The 15,083-nt window shown below is 42.8% G+C and overlaps 1 protein-coding gene across 7 annotated transcripts in view; it reads right to left on the reverse strand.

Annotated features, from left to right (window-relative positions):
- Positions 1 to 2,022: 2,022 nt before the first annotated feature.
- DIP2C (disco interacting protein 2 homolog C) overlaps positions 2,023 to 15,083 on the reverse strand; it is a 442,508-nt gene continuing 429,447 nt past the window's right edge. For 5 of the 7 annotated variants that reach the window (XM_040434209.1, XM_040434208.1, XM_040434211.1 and 2 more), the window contains 3 exons: positions 14,136 to 14,310; positions 12,708 to 12,831; positions 2,023 to 5,889 (listed from right to left, as the gene is read on the reverse strand). In XM_040434209.1, the coding sequence (XP_040290143.1) occupies positions 5,637 to 5,889; positions 12,708 to 12,831; positions 14,136 to 14,310 (552 nt within the window). In that variant the 3' untranslated portion in view covers positions 2,023 to 5,636. The remainder of the gene's footprint in view (positions 5,890 to 12,707; positions 12,832 to 14,135; positions 14,311 to 15,083) is intronic. The other 2 variants (XM_040434213.1, XM_040434212.1) reach the window with 1 other exon arrangement.

Genomic DNA, 15,083 nt, shown 5'->3' on the forward strand with positions numbered 1-15,083 from the left:
CAAGACCATCAGATATACCTTTCACCATCTTGAAAGCCACCATCCTGAAGACAACTTACAATACAATGTAAAATAGTGTATCTTTCATAAATTTTTGCTTAAAAGGGTTTGCCAAGATTTTTATACTGCTCTCTGGATAGGTCATCAGTATCTGATCGGTGGGGGTACAACACCCGGGACCCCTGCCAATCAGCCGCTGTGCTTGGTATTGTGCTCAGCCCCATTTACTTCTATGGGGCTGAACTGCTCTTAGGCCATGTGACCGATAAACGTGTCGTCACTGGCCTAGGGAAAGCTGCGAGAAGGTCGCAGAGCTCACAGGAGAGCCGGTGACTTCTCAAATAGCTGATCGTCGGGGTTCCTATGAGTTGGAACCCCACCAATCAGATACTGATGACCTATCCAGAGGATAGGTCATCAGTATAAGAATCTCAGAAAGCCCCTTTAAGTCAAGCTGATGATCTGCAAGAGAGAAAGCAGAAAAAATGCTAAATGCTCCCACCCCCAGCTTGTTCTTGATCCACTAGGAAAGTTGTCCAGTATTCTAAAAATCTGCTCTACATAATGGAGTGTGATAATCCTACAGAAAACTACATTCGCTAGAACCACACACCTTTTCAGACTGCCTGCAGCTAACACTAGAGGGAGCTTGCGAGTTTACTGCATACTGTTTATGCATTAAAGGGAATCTGTCACCAGAATCATCACCATTAAACTAAAACTATTGTCTTGTAGCACTTACTACCTCCTTTCCAGATGTGCTTCTCTTTCCTTTCTGCTTGGTTTCTATCTTAAATCTTTTTGTTCAAAGGCACTCAGGAACACACCCATTGAGTGCCCAGGCCCGCCCTCCAGCAGAGTCCAAGCACGCCTCTCCTGGGCTTATACTCTACACCCCCAGCAGCGCCTCCCCCCCCCCCCCCACTATATCACTAACAGCAGAGATCCCCGACCACCCTTGCCTTCAGTGTCGCTGACAAATCTCGCTGCGATCTTCCAGCAGAGGATGAAACAGTCACTGGGCTCGGCGCACGCCCAGTGAAACATTTGAGGCTCATGCCCTCAGTTCCGAACACTGCCTGTGCCTCCACTTTTCCGGTTTAACTTAGGGAATCAGCCTCAAATGTTTCACTGGCATGCGCCGAGCCCAGTGACGGCTTCATCCTCTACTGGAAGATCGCGGCGAGATTTGTCAGTGACACTGAAGGCAGGGGTGGTCGGGGTTCTCTGCTGTAAGTGATATAGTGGGGGGGACAACGGCGCTGCTGGGAGCGTAGAGTATGCGCCGAGGAGAGGCGTGCTTGGGCTCTGCTGGAGGGCGGGCCTGGGCACTCAATGGGGGTGTTTCTGAGCGCCTTTGAACAAAAAATAACGCCCCTCTGGGCACCTTACTAGCTCATTTGCATAAGGAATAAAGTGGATTTTTTCAAGATAGAAACCAAGCAGCAAGGAAAGAGAAGCACATCTGGAAAGGAGGTAGTGTTAAATATACAGTTTAATTGGCGTGGTAATACGTTTGGGGAAAATTTTGGGGGGGGGGGGGGGGGCAGTTGGAGGCCAGTTTTAGGTGGGACTTTTTTCCAATTTTCTTTACTTTGTTTACCATTGGAGAACTTTATTATTTTGCAACGGAATGAGGGGGAGACAGAAGCAGTAGAAACCGTTTCTGCCTGCTCTCTTTGATGGTCAGGAGTCTGTCAGCCAGGCACCCAACATTCAGCTGCCCGACTGACTTCAATGGGAAGGAGCAGTTACACTCAGTCTGCTCCTTCCCATTGAAGAGAATGGGAACAGAGGAGCTGCAATGACACCTACTTTCCGCCTTGATGTTGACGGCGAGGAGGTAAACAATGAAGAGAATGCAGCTCTCGCATGTAAATACCATGAATATACAGCAAACATATTTAAGCAGTTAAAGTCCATAAGAAAACATTATGCCGTAAGCTCCCTCTAGTGGTTGCAGCAGGCAGATTTTTATGACCTAAAGAGAACCTGTCGACACAAATTGCAATACTACTGAAGTAGTTTTTCCGTACTTACAAGTTAAAGTTCAGACAGTGTGGCCAACGAGGAGTCTGGTGTGAAGGAAGGAGTCCGATGTATTCATGGGATCTGTGCTTTACCCCACCCTACAGCCTCTGATTTACAGGTTTCTCCAAATGCATAGTAATACAGAGAAAGCTGGGGGGTATATTATGAATACATGGTACTCGGCACATGTTAACCTGTGAGTTCTTAAAAACGACTTAATGTTAATGACGCTGAACTCATAGTGTCACAATACCATGCTGCCGTTAGAAAGGACAACAGAAGGGACCTTTAATTCTACATCTATGCAGGGGGATTTGGCGTTCTCTATGTTGGCGCTTCAATATCCAGATGGAAGGAGACATTAAGAAATGTTGGTTTTAAAAGCAACAAAGTGTTAAAAATAGGACATTTAGTTTGTGAAAGAGATGCCCGAAGCGTGTACAAAACTGGGGGTGCCTTTAATTTCTATCAATTTAATTGCTAGAGAGATGCTTATCATCTCCAAAACACTCTGTAGATTCAGGAACAGATTTTTCACTATGGGAACATTGTCCTTACTGGAAGCATACGGTGCATGCAGAAGCCGCACTTTCACTAAATATTAGGAAACTGCTTTTTATTATACTTTCTTTCGAGATATACTCTTGATTTAAAAATGACAGGGGCTGCCCATGCTCCGTGAACTATAGACTGCCAGCAGGGTATTACGGGATCCTGCAGACAACTAAAGCAGCTCTGAGGACCTCCATACAAAAATCTGTGTCTGTAGTCAGCAGGGGAGGACGGCCGCAGGAATTACTGCAACTACCAGCTCAGTACTGAAAGCTTATCTGCAAATACGAGTATCATCACAGAATTCCACAACAAAGTGTTTAGAGCCAAACTGAGTTTTCTTTCTAACAGCTATCTAGACCTTTAAAAACCAATTATTATAATTGCTCCAATGCATCTAAAAAACAAAGCAACTTTGCTAATAATCGCCATTAAAAATCAGCAGTTTTGTGTCTATACAAACCCTGTGTAGTATGATCCTGCAGTCATCCAGCTCCCTATTTTCAGTGAGCTAGCAAGAAAACGAGATGAATGGAAGGGAGTATGACTACAAGACGAAACAGGTTTGTAGTCTGTTACCATGGAAACAAATAGGTCTTCATAGAAGCTGTTGGCACAAAACTATAGGAGATTTTTTAACCAGGGCTATTTGCAAAGTTATGTCATTCTTCATTTTCTATATACTTAAGCAATGGTTGCAGAGGGTTTTCCAGCTTTCATGTATCTGCCTTATATACTCTTCTGTAACTTTTACTAATAAACCCTTGACTCTGACCTGACAGTGCGTGGAAATCTGCCTGCTTATGACACAGAAGCTGCAGTTTACAACCAATGTGCCAGTGCTTTCCTATAGATTAGAAATCGCTGGAGACAATACACTTGAAACTTTACTGAAACTTTAGTTTCTGCGGTCAGAAGCTGCAGGCTCCCTACTATCGGCTGGCAGACTTCCATGGTGAGCGAGGCCTGTCTGCCGTTACAGATTCTCTTAAAGATAAATGACTGGATCCAAAGTTCTTTTTATTTGTTACCCTGTGAGAAGATAAAAGACTTTCTGTATTTTCTACATTGGACACAATTACAAAAAAAAGTCACTTTTTGTCATTTCTGAGGTCAGAACAAAATAACCTTACACAGAATTTAGGACGAGGCAGCAATGGTGCACTTGGTATTCGCAGAACATTGGACATGTAAACGAATGGATGGAGCCTCTTCGACACATACAAATAACCATGATTAATGCCTTTTCATCGTTAGGTGGCTTTTAATTTAAAATTCATGGGGCTTCAAAATTTGGTCTTGAAAATCTGCGTAAATTAAAAATCTGTTGTTTTTTCTACATATCGTTACAATGCAGACGACACTGAATGCCCATGGAAGATGTGAGGCAGCACATTTCTGAACAAGGATGATGACGACACAACTCTGAATTTCTGAACACCACTTCTTTCCTCAACATGATTTTTTTTTTCTTTTTTTTTCTTTTTACATATTATCAAATGCATCCTCCGATCAGCACACACATTGTACAATTGTATCTACGGTTGCTTCTCTAGGAGAAAGGAAAAAAAATGATAGTGCATTTCAGACATAAGTTTTGTACACCATCTAAAGGATGGTCTTTAAAATCCACTTGCTGGTATCTAGAGTCGTCTTGTATACGGGAACAGAGGCAATCCACGATTGCAGTTTTTTTTCGAACAAAGATTGTGAAGAACACCCAGTTATATACAGTGGGAGACACCATGCAAGTGACACGTACTGCATCGTAAACATTAAAATATATCCCTTCCCGCATAACCCATTAGTGAATTTATAATTTCATATATATATATTTGATGTGATACTATCCACTCAAGATAATACAACGTTTTTTTTTTATATTAGCTAACATTACAAGAACTTGACTTTCTTGAATGCCGTTTTTGTTTTATACTTCTAAAGAGATCAAAATAAATTAAACATTTTATACATAATTACATATGGAGAGTTAACTTATTTTATCTTTTTAGTTCAGTACAAAGATACTTGCCAAAGTCCACCTAATGCATACTATTTTTTTTAAACAATCGCTAGTTACATTACTCTCAATCTGAGATGAACAGCCATTTTTTTTATTTTTATTTGTGTGCTTACTTAGGAATTACTATGTAGACTGTCATGGGGTTAGAGAAATTAGATTGCTAGGTTACAATACATAACCTCAATCGGTCATTCTTCACCCCCAAGGAGGCAAAAACTATTAAATAAAGACTTTCTACAGTAGTCTGGTTTTGGTTGCAGAAGGCCCACTGCCCTCGATGGTTCGCAACCAGTAATCTTTTCTTGCCGTATCTGACGGAGAAATAATAATAATAAAACTCTGATATCAAGGGATTAAATCACTGGGCAGATTAGCAGCTTACAAACTTTGGCTTCAATCCAGTACCCAAAAAGCTAAAACTGTGATTTCGATCCTTGTGTGTCATTCTGAAATTGGATTTTTTTTTGTGTGTTTTCGTACCCTTTTTCATTTCGGAAATAAAAGGACTAGATCCAATTGTCTCCGACACACAGATGGGAACCCTGTAACAATCCTGTCACCGTAAACATTTTTTTTAGCCTATTTCATTCCATTTAAAGATAATCCTTCATAAAGTACACAGCTACATAATGAAAACAATGGGGTCAGTCTAGCAACAAAAAAAAGACAAAAAAAACTTTTTTCTCGCTTTAAAAACTGCCATTTAAAATAATAATAATAATAAAAGCTGAGGGTCACACAAGGGTCTTCGTACAATGGAGACCTGTATAGTTCTCAGCCTGTTAAACTGAGGCAGCAAAGTACCTTAAAAAATGTAGTGGTAAAAACAAAAGCACATTTCACATTCTGTCTGCCCAATTTTGAGAAATTGGAAAGTTAAAATGACAAAAACTGCTCCATTCAGAACAAAAATTAAACCCCCTATTTGCAAGTTTGGCATTTTTTTGTGGATTTTTTTGTTTTGTTTTTGTGGACACAAAAAATGTATACATCTATTGTGAAGTCCATGGAAGCCTTTATAATTACAAGACTACATGTTGTAGGCCACATATATGGGGTCCAGCTGATCTGCCAAAAACCCATCTCGTAGGTGCATACGCTGTTTCTCTCCACGGGAGTTGATAGGAATGACACCAATGTCCACCACTACGACCACGCCTACAATAAGATAATGTTCCTCCAATATCACGTTGGTGACTAGTGGTACCAGATCCAAGGCTTCTTGTTCAGAGCCATCAAGTTCTACAACGACGACCAACAAATTTGTCCAGGTAAAGACAGCACTGGTGGGAGAAGGAAAGAGAAGAAGAGTTGGATTTAGCACCAATGGAAAACTAAAATGCACCAGAAAATGAAAAAATGTCCATCAATATTCTGTTCATAGTGATGCTGAAATATGTCTTATACGGAGTCATTAACCACCTCAGCCCCCAGTGCTTAAACACCCTGAAAGACCAGGCCACTTTTTACACTTCTGACCTACACTACTTTCACCATTTATTGCTCGGTCATGCAACTTACCACCCAAATGAATTTTACCTCCTTTTCTTCTCACTAATAGAGCTTTCATTTGGTGGTATTTCATTGCTGCTGACATTTTTACTTTTTTTGTTATTAATCGAAATTTAACGATTTTTTTTGCAAAAAAATGACATTTTTCACTTTCAGTTGTAAAATTTTGCAAAAAAAACGACATCCATATAGAAATTTTGCTCTAAATTTATAGTTCTACATGTCTTTGATAAAAAAAAAATGTTTGGGTAAAAAAAAAATGGTTTGGGTAAAAGTTATAGCGTTTACAAACTATGGTACAAAAATGTGAATTTCCGCTTTTTGAAGCAGCTCTGATTTTCTGAGCACCTGTCATGTTTCCTGAGGTTCTATAATGCCCAGACAGTACAAACACCCCACAAATGACCCCATTTCTGAAAGTACACACACTAAGGTATTCACTGATGGGCATAGTGAGTTCATAGAACTTTTTATTTTTTGTCACAAGTTAGCGGAAAATTATGATTTTTTTTTTTTTTTTTTTTTTTTCTTACAAAGTCTCATATTCCACTAACTTGTGACAAAAAATAAAAAGTTCTATGAACTCACTATGCCCATCAGCGAATACCTTGGGGTCTCTTCTTTCCAAAATGGGGTCACTTGTGGGGAAGTTATACTGCCCTGGCATTCTAGGGGCCCAAATGTGTGGTAAGGAGTTTGAAATCAAATTCTGTAAAAAATGACCAGTGAAATCCGAAAGGTGCTCTTTGGAATATGGGCCCCTTTGCCCACCTAGGCTGCAAAAAAGTGTCACACATCTGGTATCTCCGTACTCAGGAGAAGGTGGGGAATGTGTTTTGGGGTGTCATTTTATATATACCCATGCTGGGTGAGAGAAATATCTTGGCAAAAGACAACTTTTCCCATTTTTTTATACAAAGTTGTCATTTGACCAAGATATTTATCTCACCCAGCATGGGTATATGTAAAAAGACACCCCAAAACACATTCCTCAACTTCTCCTGAGTACGGGGATACCAGATGTGTGACACTTTTTTCCAGCCTAGGTGGGCAAAGGGGCCCATATTCCAAAGAGCACCTTTCGGATTTCACTCCTCATTTTTTCCTGAATTTGATTTCAAACTCCTTACCACACATTTGGGCCCCTAGAATACCAGGGCAGTATAACTACCCCACAAGTGACCCCATTTTGGAAAGAAGACACCCCAAGGTATTCCGTGAGGGGCATGGCGAGTTCCTAGAATTTTTTATTTTTTGTCACAAGTTAGTGGAAAATGATGATTTTTTTTTTTATTTTTTTTTTTCTTACAAAGTCTCATATTCCACAAACTTGTGACAAAAAATAAAAACTTCCATGAACTCACTATGCCCATCAGCGAATACCTTGGGGTCTCTTCTTTCCAAAATGGGGTCACTTGTGGGGTAGTTATACTGCCCTGGCATTCTAGGGGCCCAAATGTGTGGTAAGTAGGTAAATGACCTGTGAAATCCGAAAGGTGCTCTTTGGAATGTGGGCCCCTTTGCCCACCTAGGCTGCAAAAAAGTGTCACACATCTGGTATCTCTGTATTCAGGAGAAGTTGAGGAATGTGTTTTGGGGTGTCTTTTTACATATACCCATGCTGGGTGAGATAAATATCTTGGTCAAATGCCAACTTTGTATAAAAAAATGGGAAAAGTTGTCTTTTGCCAAGATATTTCTCTCACCCAGCATGGGTATATGTAAAATGACACCCCAAAACACATTCCCCAACTTCTCCCGATTACGGAGATACCAGATGTGTGACACTTTTTTGCAGCCTAGGTGGGCAAAGGGGCCCATATTCAAAAGAGCACCTTTCGGATTTCACAGGTCATTTTTTACAGAATTTGATTTCAAACTCCTTACCACACATTTGGGCCCCTAGAATGCCAGGGCAGTATAACTACCCCACAAGTGACCCCATTTTGGAAAGAAGAGACCCCAAGGTATTCGCTGATGGGCATAGTGAGTTCATGGAACTTTTTATTTTTTGTCACAAGTTAGTGGAATATGAGACTTTGTATGAAAAAAAAAAAAAAAAAAAATCATCATTTTCCACTAACTTGTGACAAAAAATAAAAAATTCTAGGAACTCGCCATGCCCCTCACGGAATACCTTGGGGTGTCTTCTTTCCAAAATGGGGTCACTTGTGGGGTAGTTATACTGCCCTGGCATTTTCCAGGGGCCCTAATGTGTGGTAAGTAGGTAAATGACCTGTGAAATCCTAAAGGTGCTCTTTGGAATATGGGCCCCTTTGCCCACCTAGGCTGCAAAAAAGTGTCACACATGTGGTATCGCCGTATTCAGGAGAAGTTGGGGAATGTGTTTTGGGGTGTCATTTTACATATACCCATGCTGGGTGAGAGAAATATCTTGGCAAAAGACAACTTTTCCCATTTTTTTATACAAAGTTGGCATTTGACCAAGATATTTCTCTCACCCAGCATGGGTATATGTAAAATGACACCCCAAAACACATTCCCCAACTTCTCCTGAGTACGGCGATACCAGATGTGTGACACTTTTTTGCAGCCTAGATGCGCAAAGGTGCCCAAATTCCTTTTAGGAGGGCATTTTTAGACATTTGGATACCAGACTTCTTCTCACGCTTTGGGGCCCCTAGAATGCCAGAGCAGTATAAATACCCCACATGTGACCCCATTTTGGAAAGAAGACACCCCAAGGTATTCAATGAGGGGCATGGCGAGTTCATAGAAAATTTTTTTTTTTGGCACAAGTTAGCGGAAATTGATATTTTTAATTTTTTTCTCACAAAGTCTCCCGTTCCGCTAACTTGGGACAAAAATTTCAATCTTTCATGGACTCAATATGCCCCTCACGGAATACCTGGGGGTGTCTTCTTTCCGAAATGGGGTCACATGTGGGGTATTTATACTGCCCTGGCATTCTAGGGGCCCTAAAGCGTGAGAAGAAGTCTGGAATATAAATGTCTAAAAAATTTTACGCATTTGGATTCCGTGAGGGGTATGGTGAGTTCATGTGAGATTTTATTTTTTGACACAAGTTAGTGGAATATGAGACTTTGTAAGAAAAAAAAAAAAAATTCTGCTAACTTGGGCCAAAAAAATATCTGAATGGAGCCTTACAGAGGGGTGATCAATGACAGGGGGGTGATCAATGACAGGGGGGGTGATCAATGACAGGGGGGGTGATCAATGACAGGGGGGTTGATCAATGACAGGGGGGTGATCAGGGAGTCTATATGGGGTGATCACCACAGTCATTGATCACGCCCCTGTAAGGCTTCATTCAGACGTCCGGATGCGTTTTGCGGATCCGATCCATCTATCAGTGCATCCGTAAAAATCATGCGGACATCTGAATGGAGCTTTACAGGGGGGTAATCAATGACAGGGGGGTGATCAGGGAGTCTATATGGGGTGATCACCACAGTCATTGATCACTCCCCTGTAAGGCTTCATTCAGACGTCCGGATGCGTTTTGCGGATCCGATCCATCTATCAGTGGATCCGTAAAAATCATGCGGACATCTGAATGGAGCTTTACAGGGGGGTGATCAATGACAGGGGGGTGATCAGGGAGTCTATATGGGGTGATCACCACAGTCATTGATCATGCCCCTGTAAGGCTTCATTCAGACGTCCGGATGCGTTTTGCGGATCGGATCCATCTATCAGTGCATCCGTAAAAATCATGCGGACATCTGAATGGAGCTTTACAGGGGGGTGATCAATGACAGGGGGGTGATCAGGGAGTCTATATGGGGTGATCACCACAGTCATTGATCACGCCCCTGTAAGGCTTCATTCAGACGTCCGGATGCGTTTTGCGGATCGGATCCATCTATCAGTGCATCCGTAAAAATCATGCGGACATCTGAATGGAGCTTTACAGGGGGGTGATCAGGGAGTCTATATGGGGTGATCACCACAGTCATTGATCACGCCCCTGTAAGGCTTCATTCAGACGTCCGGATGCGTTTTGCGGATCGGATCCATCTATCAGTGCATCCGTAAAAATCATGCGGACATCTGAATGGAGCTTTACAGGGGGTTGATCAATGACAGGGGTGTAATCAATGACAGGGGGGGTGATCAGGGAGTCTATATGGGGTGATAACCACAGTCATTGATCACGCCCCTGTAAGGCTTCATTCAGACGTCCGGATGCGTTTTGCGGATCCGATCCATCTATCAGTGGATCCGTAAAAATCATGCGGACATCTGAATGGAGCTTTACAGGGGGGTAATCAATGACAGGGGGGTGATCAATGACAGGGGGGTGATCAGGGAGTCTATATGGGGTGATCAGGGGTGATCAGGGGCTAATAAGGGGTTAATAAGTGACGGGGGGGGGGTGTAGTGTAGTGTAGTGGTGCTTGGTGGGACTTTACTGAGCTACCTGTGTCCTCTGGTGGTCGATCCAAACAAAGGGGACCACCAGAGGACCAGGTAGCAGGTATATTAGACGCTGTTATCAAAACAGCGTCTAATATACCTGTTAGGGGTTAAAAAAAACACATCTCCAGCCTGCCAGCGAACGATCGCCGCTGGCAGGCTGGAGATCAACTCTCTTACCTTCCGTTCCTGTGAGCGCGCGCGCCTGTGTGCGCGCGTTCACAGGAAATCTCGCCCATCGCGAGATGACGCATATATGCGTGACTCTGCGCAGGGCTGCCACCTCCGGAACGCGATCCTGCGTTAGGCGGTCCGGAGGTGGTTAAAGGTGTTTTCTAGTTTCACTAAATTGATGACTGTGGGCACCCCCACAGATGAGCTGGGGGCCTAGGAGCCCGTGTTTATCTGCACACTATTGGGAGTCAGACCCCCACCGATCTGATATTGATTACCTATTTTGAGGATAGGTTATCAATATCATGGAACCAGAATACCCCTTTAAAGTAGACTCTGCTACAAAATAAATTTACAACACTAGGTACCTTAAATATCCAAAGAAGTCCATCAGAAGACAAAATGACTAAAGCTGTCCAAAATGAGATGACTGCCAACTAAAAGACATTTTGACCATTTATTATCAGGCTCTATGCCATCACTAATGTGTGTTGGGCTGAGCTGTATGCTGCCACCTAGTGCAACAATCTATAAATTAATCTGCAGGCAGCATGTCATAGAGCGAGAGGAGCTGAGCAGATGGATGTATAGTCTTATAGGAAAAGATTCATTAAAACCTGTATTTCATTTATTTCAATTTCTTCTCATTCTGGGCTTTGAAGTCAAGGAGACAGTCCCATAAGTGATTGCCAGCTTTCAGTCTATGACTGTGTATACAGAAATAGCTGTCAATCACTGATAGGACCTCCTCCTCATAGAGAGAAGGCTGTCAATCACTGATAGGACCTCCTCCTCATAGAGGGAAGGCTGTCAATCACTGATAGGACCTCCTACTTATAGAGGGAAGGCTGTCACTCACTGATAGGACCGCCTCCTCATAGAGGGAAGGTTGTCAATCACTGATAGGACCTCCTCCTCATAGAGGGAAGGCTGTCAATCACTGATAGGACCTCCTACTTATAGAGGGAAGGCTGTCACTCACTGATAGGACCGCCTCCTCATAGAGGGAAGGCTGTCAGTCACTGATATGACCTCCTCTCCATAGAGGGAAGGCTGTCACTCACTGATAGGACCTCCTCCTCATAGAGGGAAGGCTGTCACTTACTGATAGGACCTCCTCCTCATAGAGGGAAGGCTGTCAGTCACTGATAGGACCTCCTCCTCATAGAGGGAAGGCTGTCAGTCACTGATAGGACCTCCTCCTCATAGAGGGAAGGCTGTCACTCACTGATAGGACCTCCTCCTCATAGAGGGAAGGCTGTCAGTCACTGATAGGACTGTCTCCTCATAGAGGGAAGGCTGTCACTCACTGATAGGACCTCCTCCTCATAGAGGGAAGGCTGTCAGTCACTGATAGGACTGTCTCCTCATAGAGGGAAGGCTGTCACTCACTGATAGGACCTCCTACTTATAGAGGGAAGGCTGTCATTCACTGATAGGACCTCCTCCTCATAGATAGAAGGCTGTCATTCACTGATAGGACCTCCTCCTTGACTTCAAAGCCCAGAATGAGCAGCAATGTAAATGAATGAATATCAAGTTTTAGTGAATCCTTTCCCATAAAACTATATATCAATCTTTTCAGCTTCCAGGGGTATCTCCCTAGAGAACAAAGGACTGGGCATGCTAGAATTCAACATGCCTGATCCCTCTTTTGCCCATCTGCCATTGGCAGATTGCCACTATACACATGGTTGGCTGGTTCTGCCGAAGTCAGCAGGGTTGGCTGACGTTCATCTAGTGTGTATGACCACCTTTACGATTATTCGAATGTGTTTGAGCAGCTAGCTTCCAGCTGAAGTAACATTCTCGCAACATTATCCACTTGTGATAACCTGCCTGAGTTGTCTTGGTATGACGGTCATATGACGATACAGTATGCAGTACACGTATCCTGTTGGATGCGGATGAATTCTTATGATTCTTTCTATTGATTATAATTCCTACTATTATTTGATTATATTGTTATACGGTATTCACAGAGTTCAAATGAAAAGGAAAGCAAAGCAATTACCATTCTGTAACACTCTTGTGGGCTCTAATCACCGATGTTTCTATATCAATCGGGTGATATCTCATCCCTCGTAGCTCCATTGCTTCATCCAGCGCCCCAACCACATAAAGAGCATCATGTCGTTCTAAATGGATTAAAAGCATACCATTTCTCTGGGAAAAGCTTTGTCAATCATTAAGCAAAAATGAACACTAATCTAGGCTTCTTTATCGCTCATAGATTCTCCAGCCCTCTAAACTATCATGTTGCTCGCCTAGAAACGGATACCGGTCTCATAAGATTTTGAAAAGTTAATGAGAAATGTAGAAGGCAGAATTAATCGTCACCTCCCAGCCCACATATCTTGGCAGGGTTGTAAAAGATATTAATACTCTGTAATTAGGAAAAAGACTGAGCAATACATTGTGTAGCAAGTTGTAATAATTCTACCACTGTGGAGCCCTTACTTAAGCTACCATTTATTTTTGGAGTGCAGGATGTAACCCACACAAACACAGGGGACACATTCAAAGTCCATGCAGATGTTGCCTTTGGATGGAGCTGAGCCACTGCTACCCATAGCAATGGAACAACTTAAAGGGGTTGTCCAGGCTCTAGATACTGATGACCTATCCTTAGGATAGGTCATCAATATCAGTATCAGATCGATGGGGGTCTGACGCCTGGCACCCCCACTGAGAAACTGTTCTCAACAGCTGCCGGCACCAGAAATGACAAGGTGAATTGAGTCAGAAGCAGAAAGCTCCGTACACTGTGTAGCAGCCAGGGCGGGTGGCTGTAAGCTCAGCTCCAAGTCACCTGAATATTGCTGTTACTCGGCACGGTTACTCTACAGGTGATGGAGCTGTCTGCTTCTGGCTCCATCCACTGTGATATTTCCAACACCAGCGACCGCTGAGAAAAGAGACGCTCACCAATCTGATATTGATGACCTAAGGAGAAGTCATCAATAGCTAGAGCATGGACAACCGGCTAACAAGGCAACAAATTCAGTAACAGATGTGAGTTATAAACCATCCTGCATCTCTACTAGTCATACATTTAAATACTAGCTAAAAGATACAAAACTTTTAAGGCATCGTTCAGCCTTTCCGTTCTCCTGCTCCGTTTAAGGGCAGGAAAACGGAAAGGACGGATTCGGCACATAACTGAGCCCACAGGCCCCATAGACTATACTGGGGTCCGTTAGGTTTCCGCTCAGAAGAAGATTTTGGAGCGGAGACAAAAGTTGTGCATGCAGGACTTTGTCTCCGCTTCAAAAATCTTCTTCTAAGCGGAAGCCTAATGGACCCCAGTATAGTCTATGGGGCCTGTGGGCTCCGTTCGGCTCAGTTATGTGCCGAATCCGTCCTTTCCGAGAACGGAAAGGCTGAACGGTGATGTGAACAAAGCCTAACAAGGAATGTGATGTTTCATTTACTATCTTACCACCATTTGCATCCGTTAACTCCGTTCTTCTTAAGAATCCCAGGTAACCCGTTCTTGCCCAGACAGTTTGCGTGTCTCCAAAGCTAAGCCTCGAACTAAAGTGATCAGACTGCAAGGACTCATCTCCATAAATTGTGAAGTATCCGCTGGCATTGTGAGCGCTGTGAACCCAAATCTACAAACAAAAATCAGAGAATACGTTTTTCATTTGTCTGAATGTGAGCTCTTTACTTTGCCAAGGTTATTTGACCTATAAAAAAGACTCAACAGCTCACATGGCATCATAATGTAAGGAGAACATGACTCCAGGGCAGACCAATTCTGATCAGCGTGATGCTCTACCAACACTGATTACCAATGGTCACTACATATGGTAACCAGGGCATGGGGACTGTTCTTTTTATCTCTTAGCCATTTTGCTGTACAAAGTAAACTAGGATGTCAGCTTATATCCACTTTCACAATGCCTCTGAAGTAGGCTCTTCCTTTTACAAAGTCCTTGTTACACTAAAACAGAAGAGTGGCCATACACATTAGATAGAAGTAGGCTGATGGTTGAACACAAGTCGAAGAATCATCTCGCAACAACCATTTCGCAGACATTTTACTCCATATTGACCATTGTTCAAACTGGCCATACATGTTCAATGAAACCGGGCGACGTATGAACACCCTTCCTGGGAATGTTCTTTTCAAGAAACATCTTTTGTCCACAAATGATCTTTCCTTAAACTAAAAGATCTTGCTTTTGACTATTGGATGAAAATTCCAAACACAGTCACAGGCTCCTTTTTAGAGGATGATGGTCCGTCATTGGGTGGCTAAAACAATAAAAAAAACAATAGTTTGCTGTTAAAGGGGTTGTCCAGCCTTTTAATATTGATGACCTATCCTCAGGATAGGTCATAAATATCAGATCGGCAGGGTACGGCATCCCCGCCGTTCAGC

Source organism: Bufo bufo, chromosome 5 (genome assembly GCF_905171765.1).
Source record: "Bufo bufo chromosome 5, aBufBuf1.1, whole genome shotgun sequence".
Classification (NCBI taxonomy): Eukaryota; Metazoa; Chordata; class Amphibia; order Anura; family Bufonidae; genus Bufo; species Bufo bufo.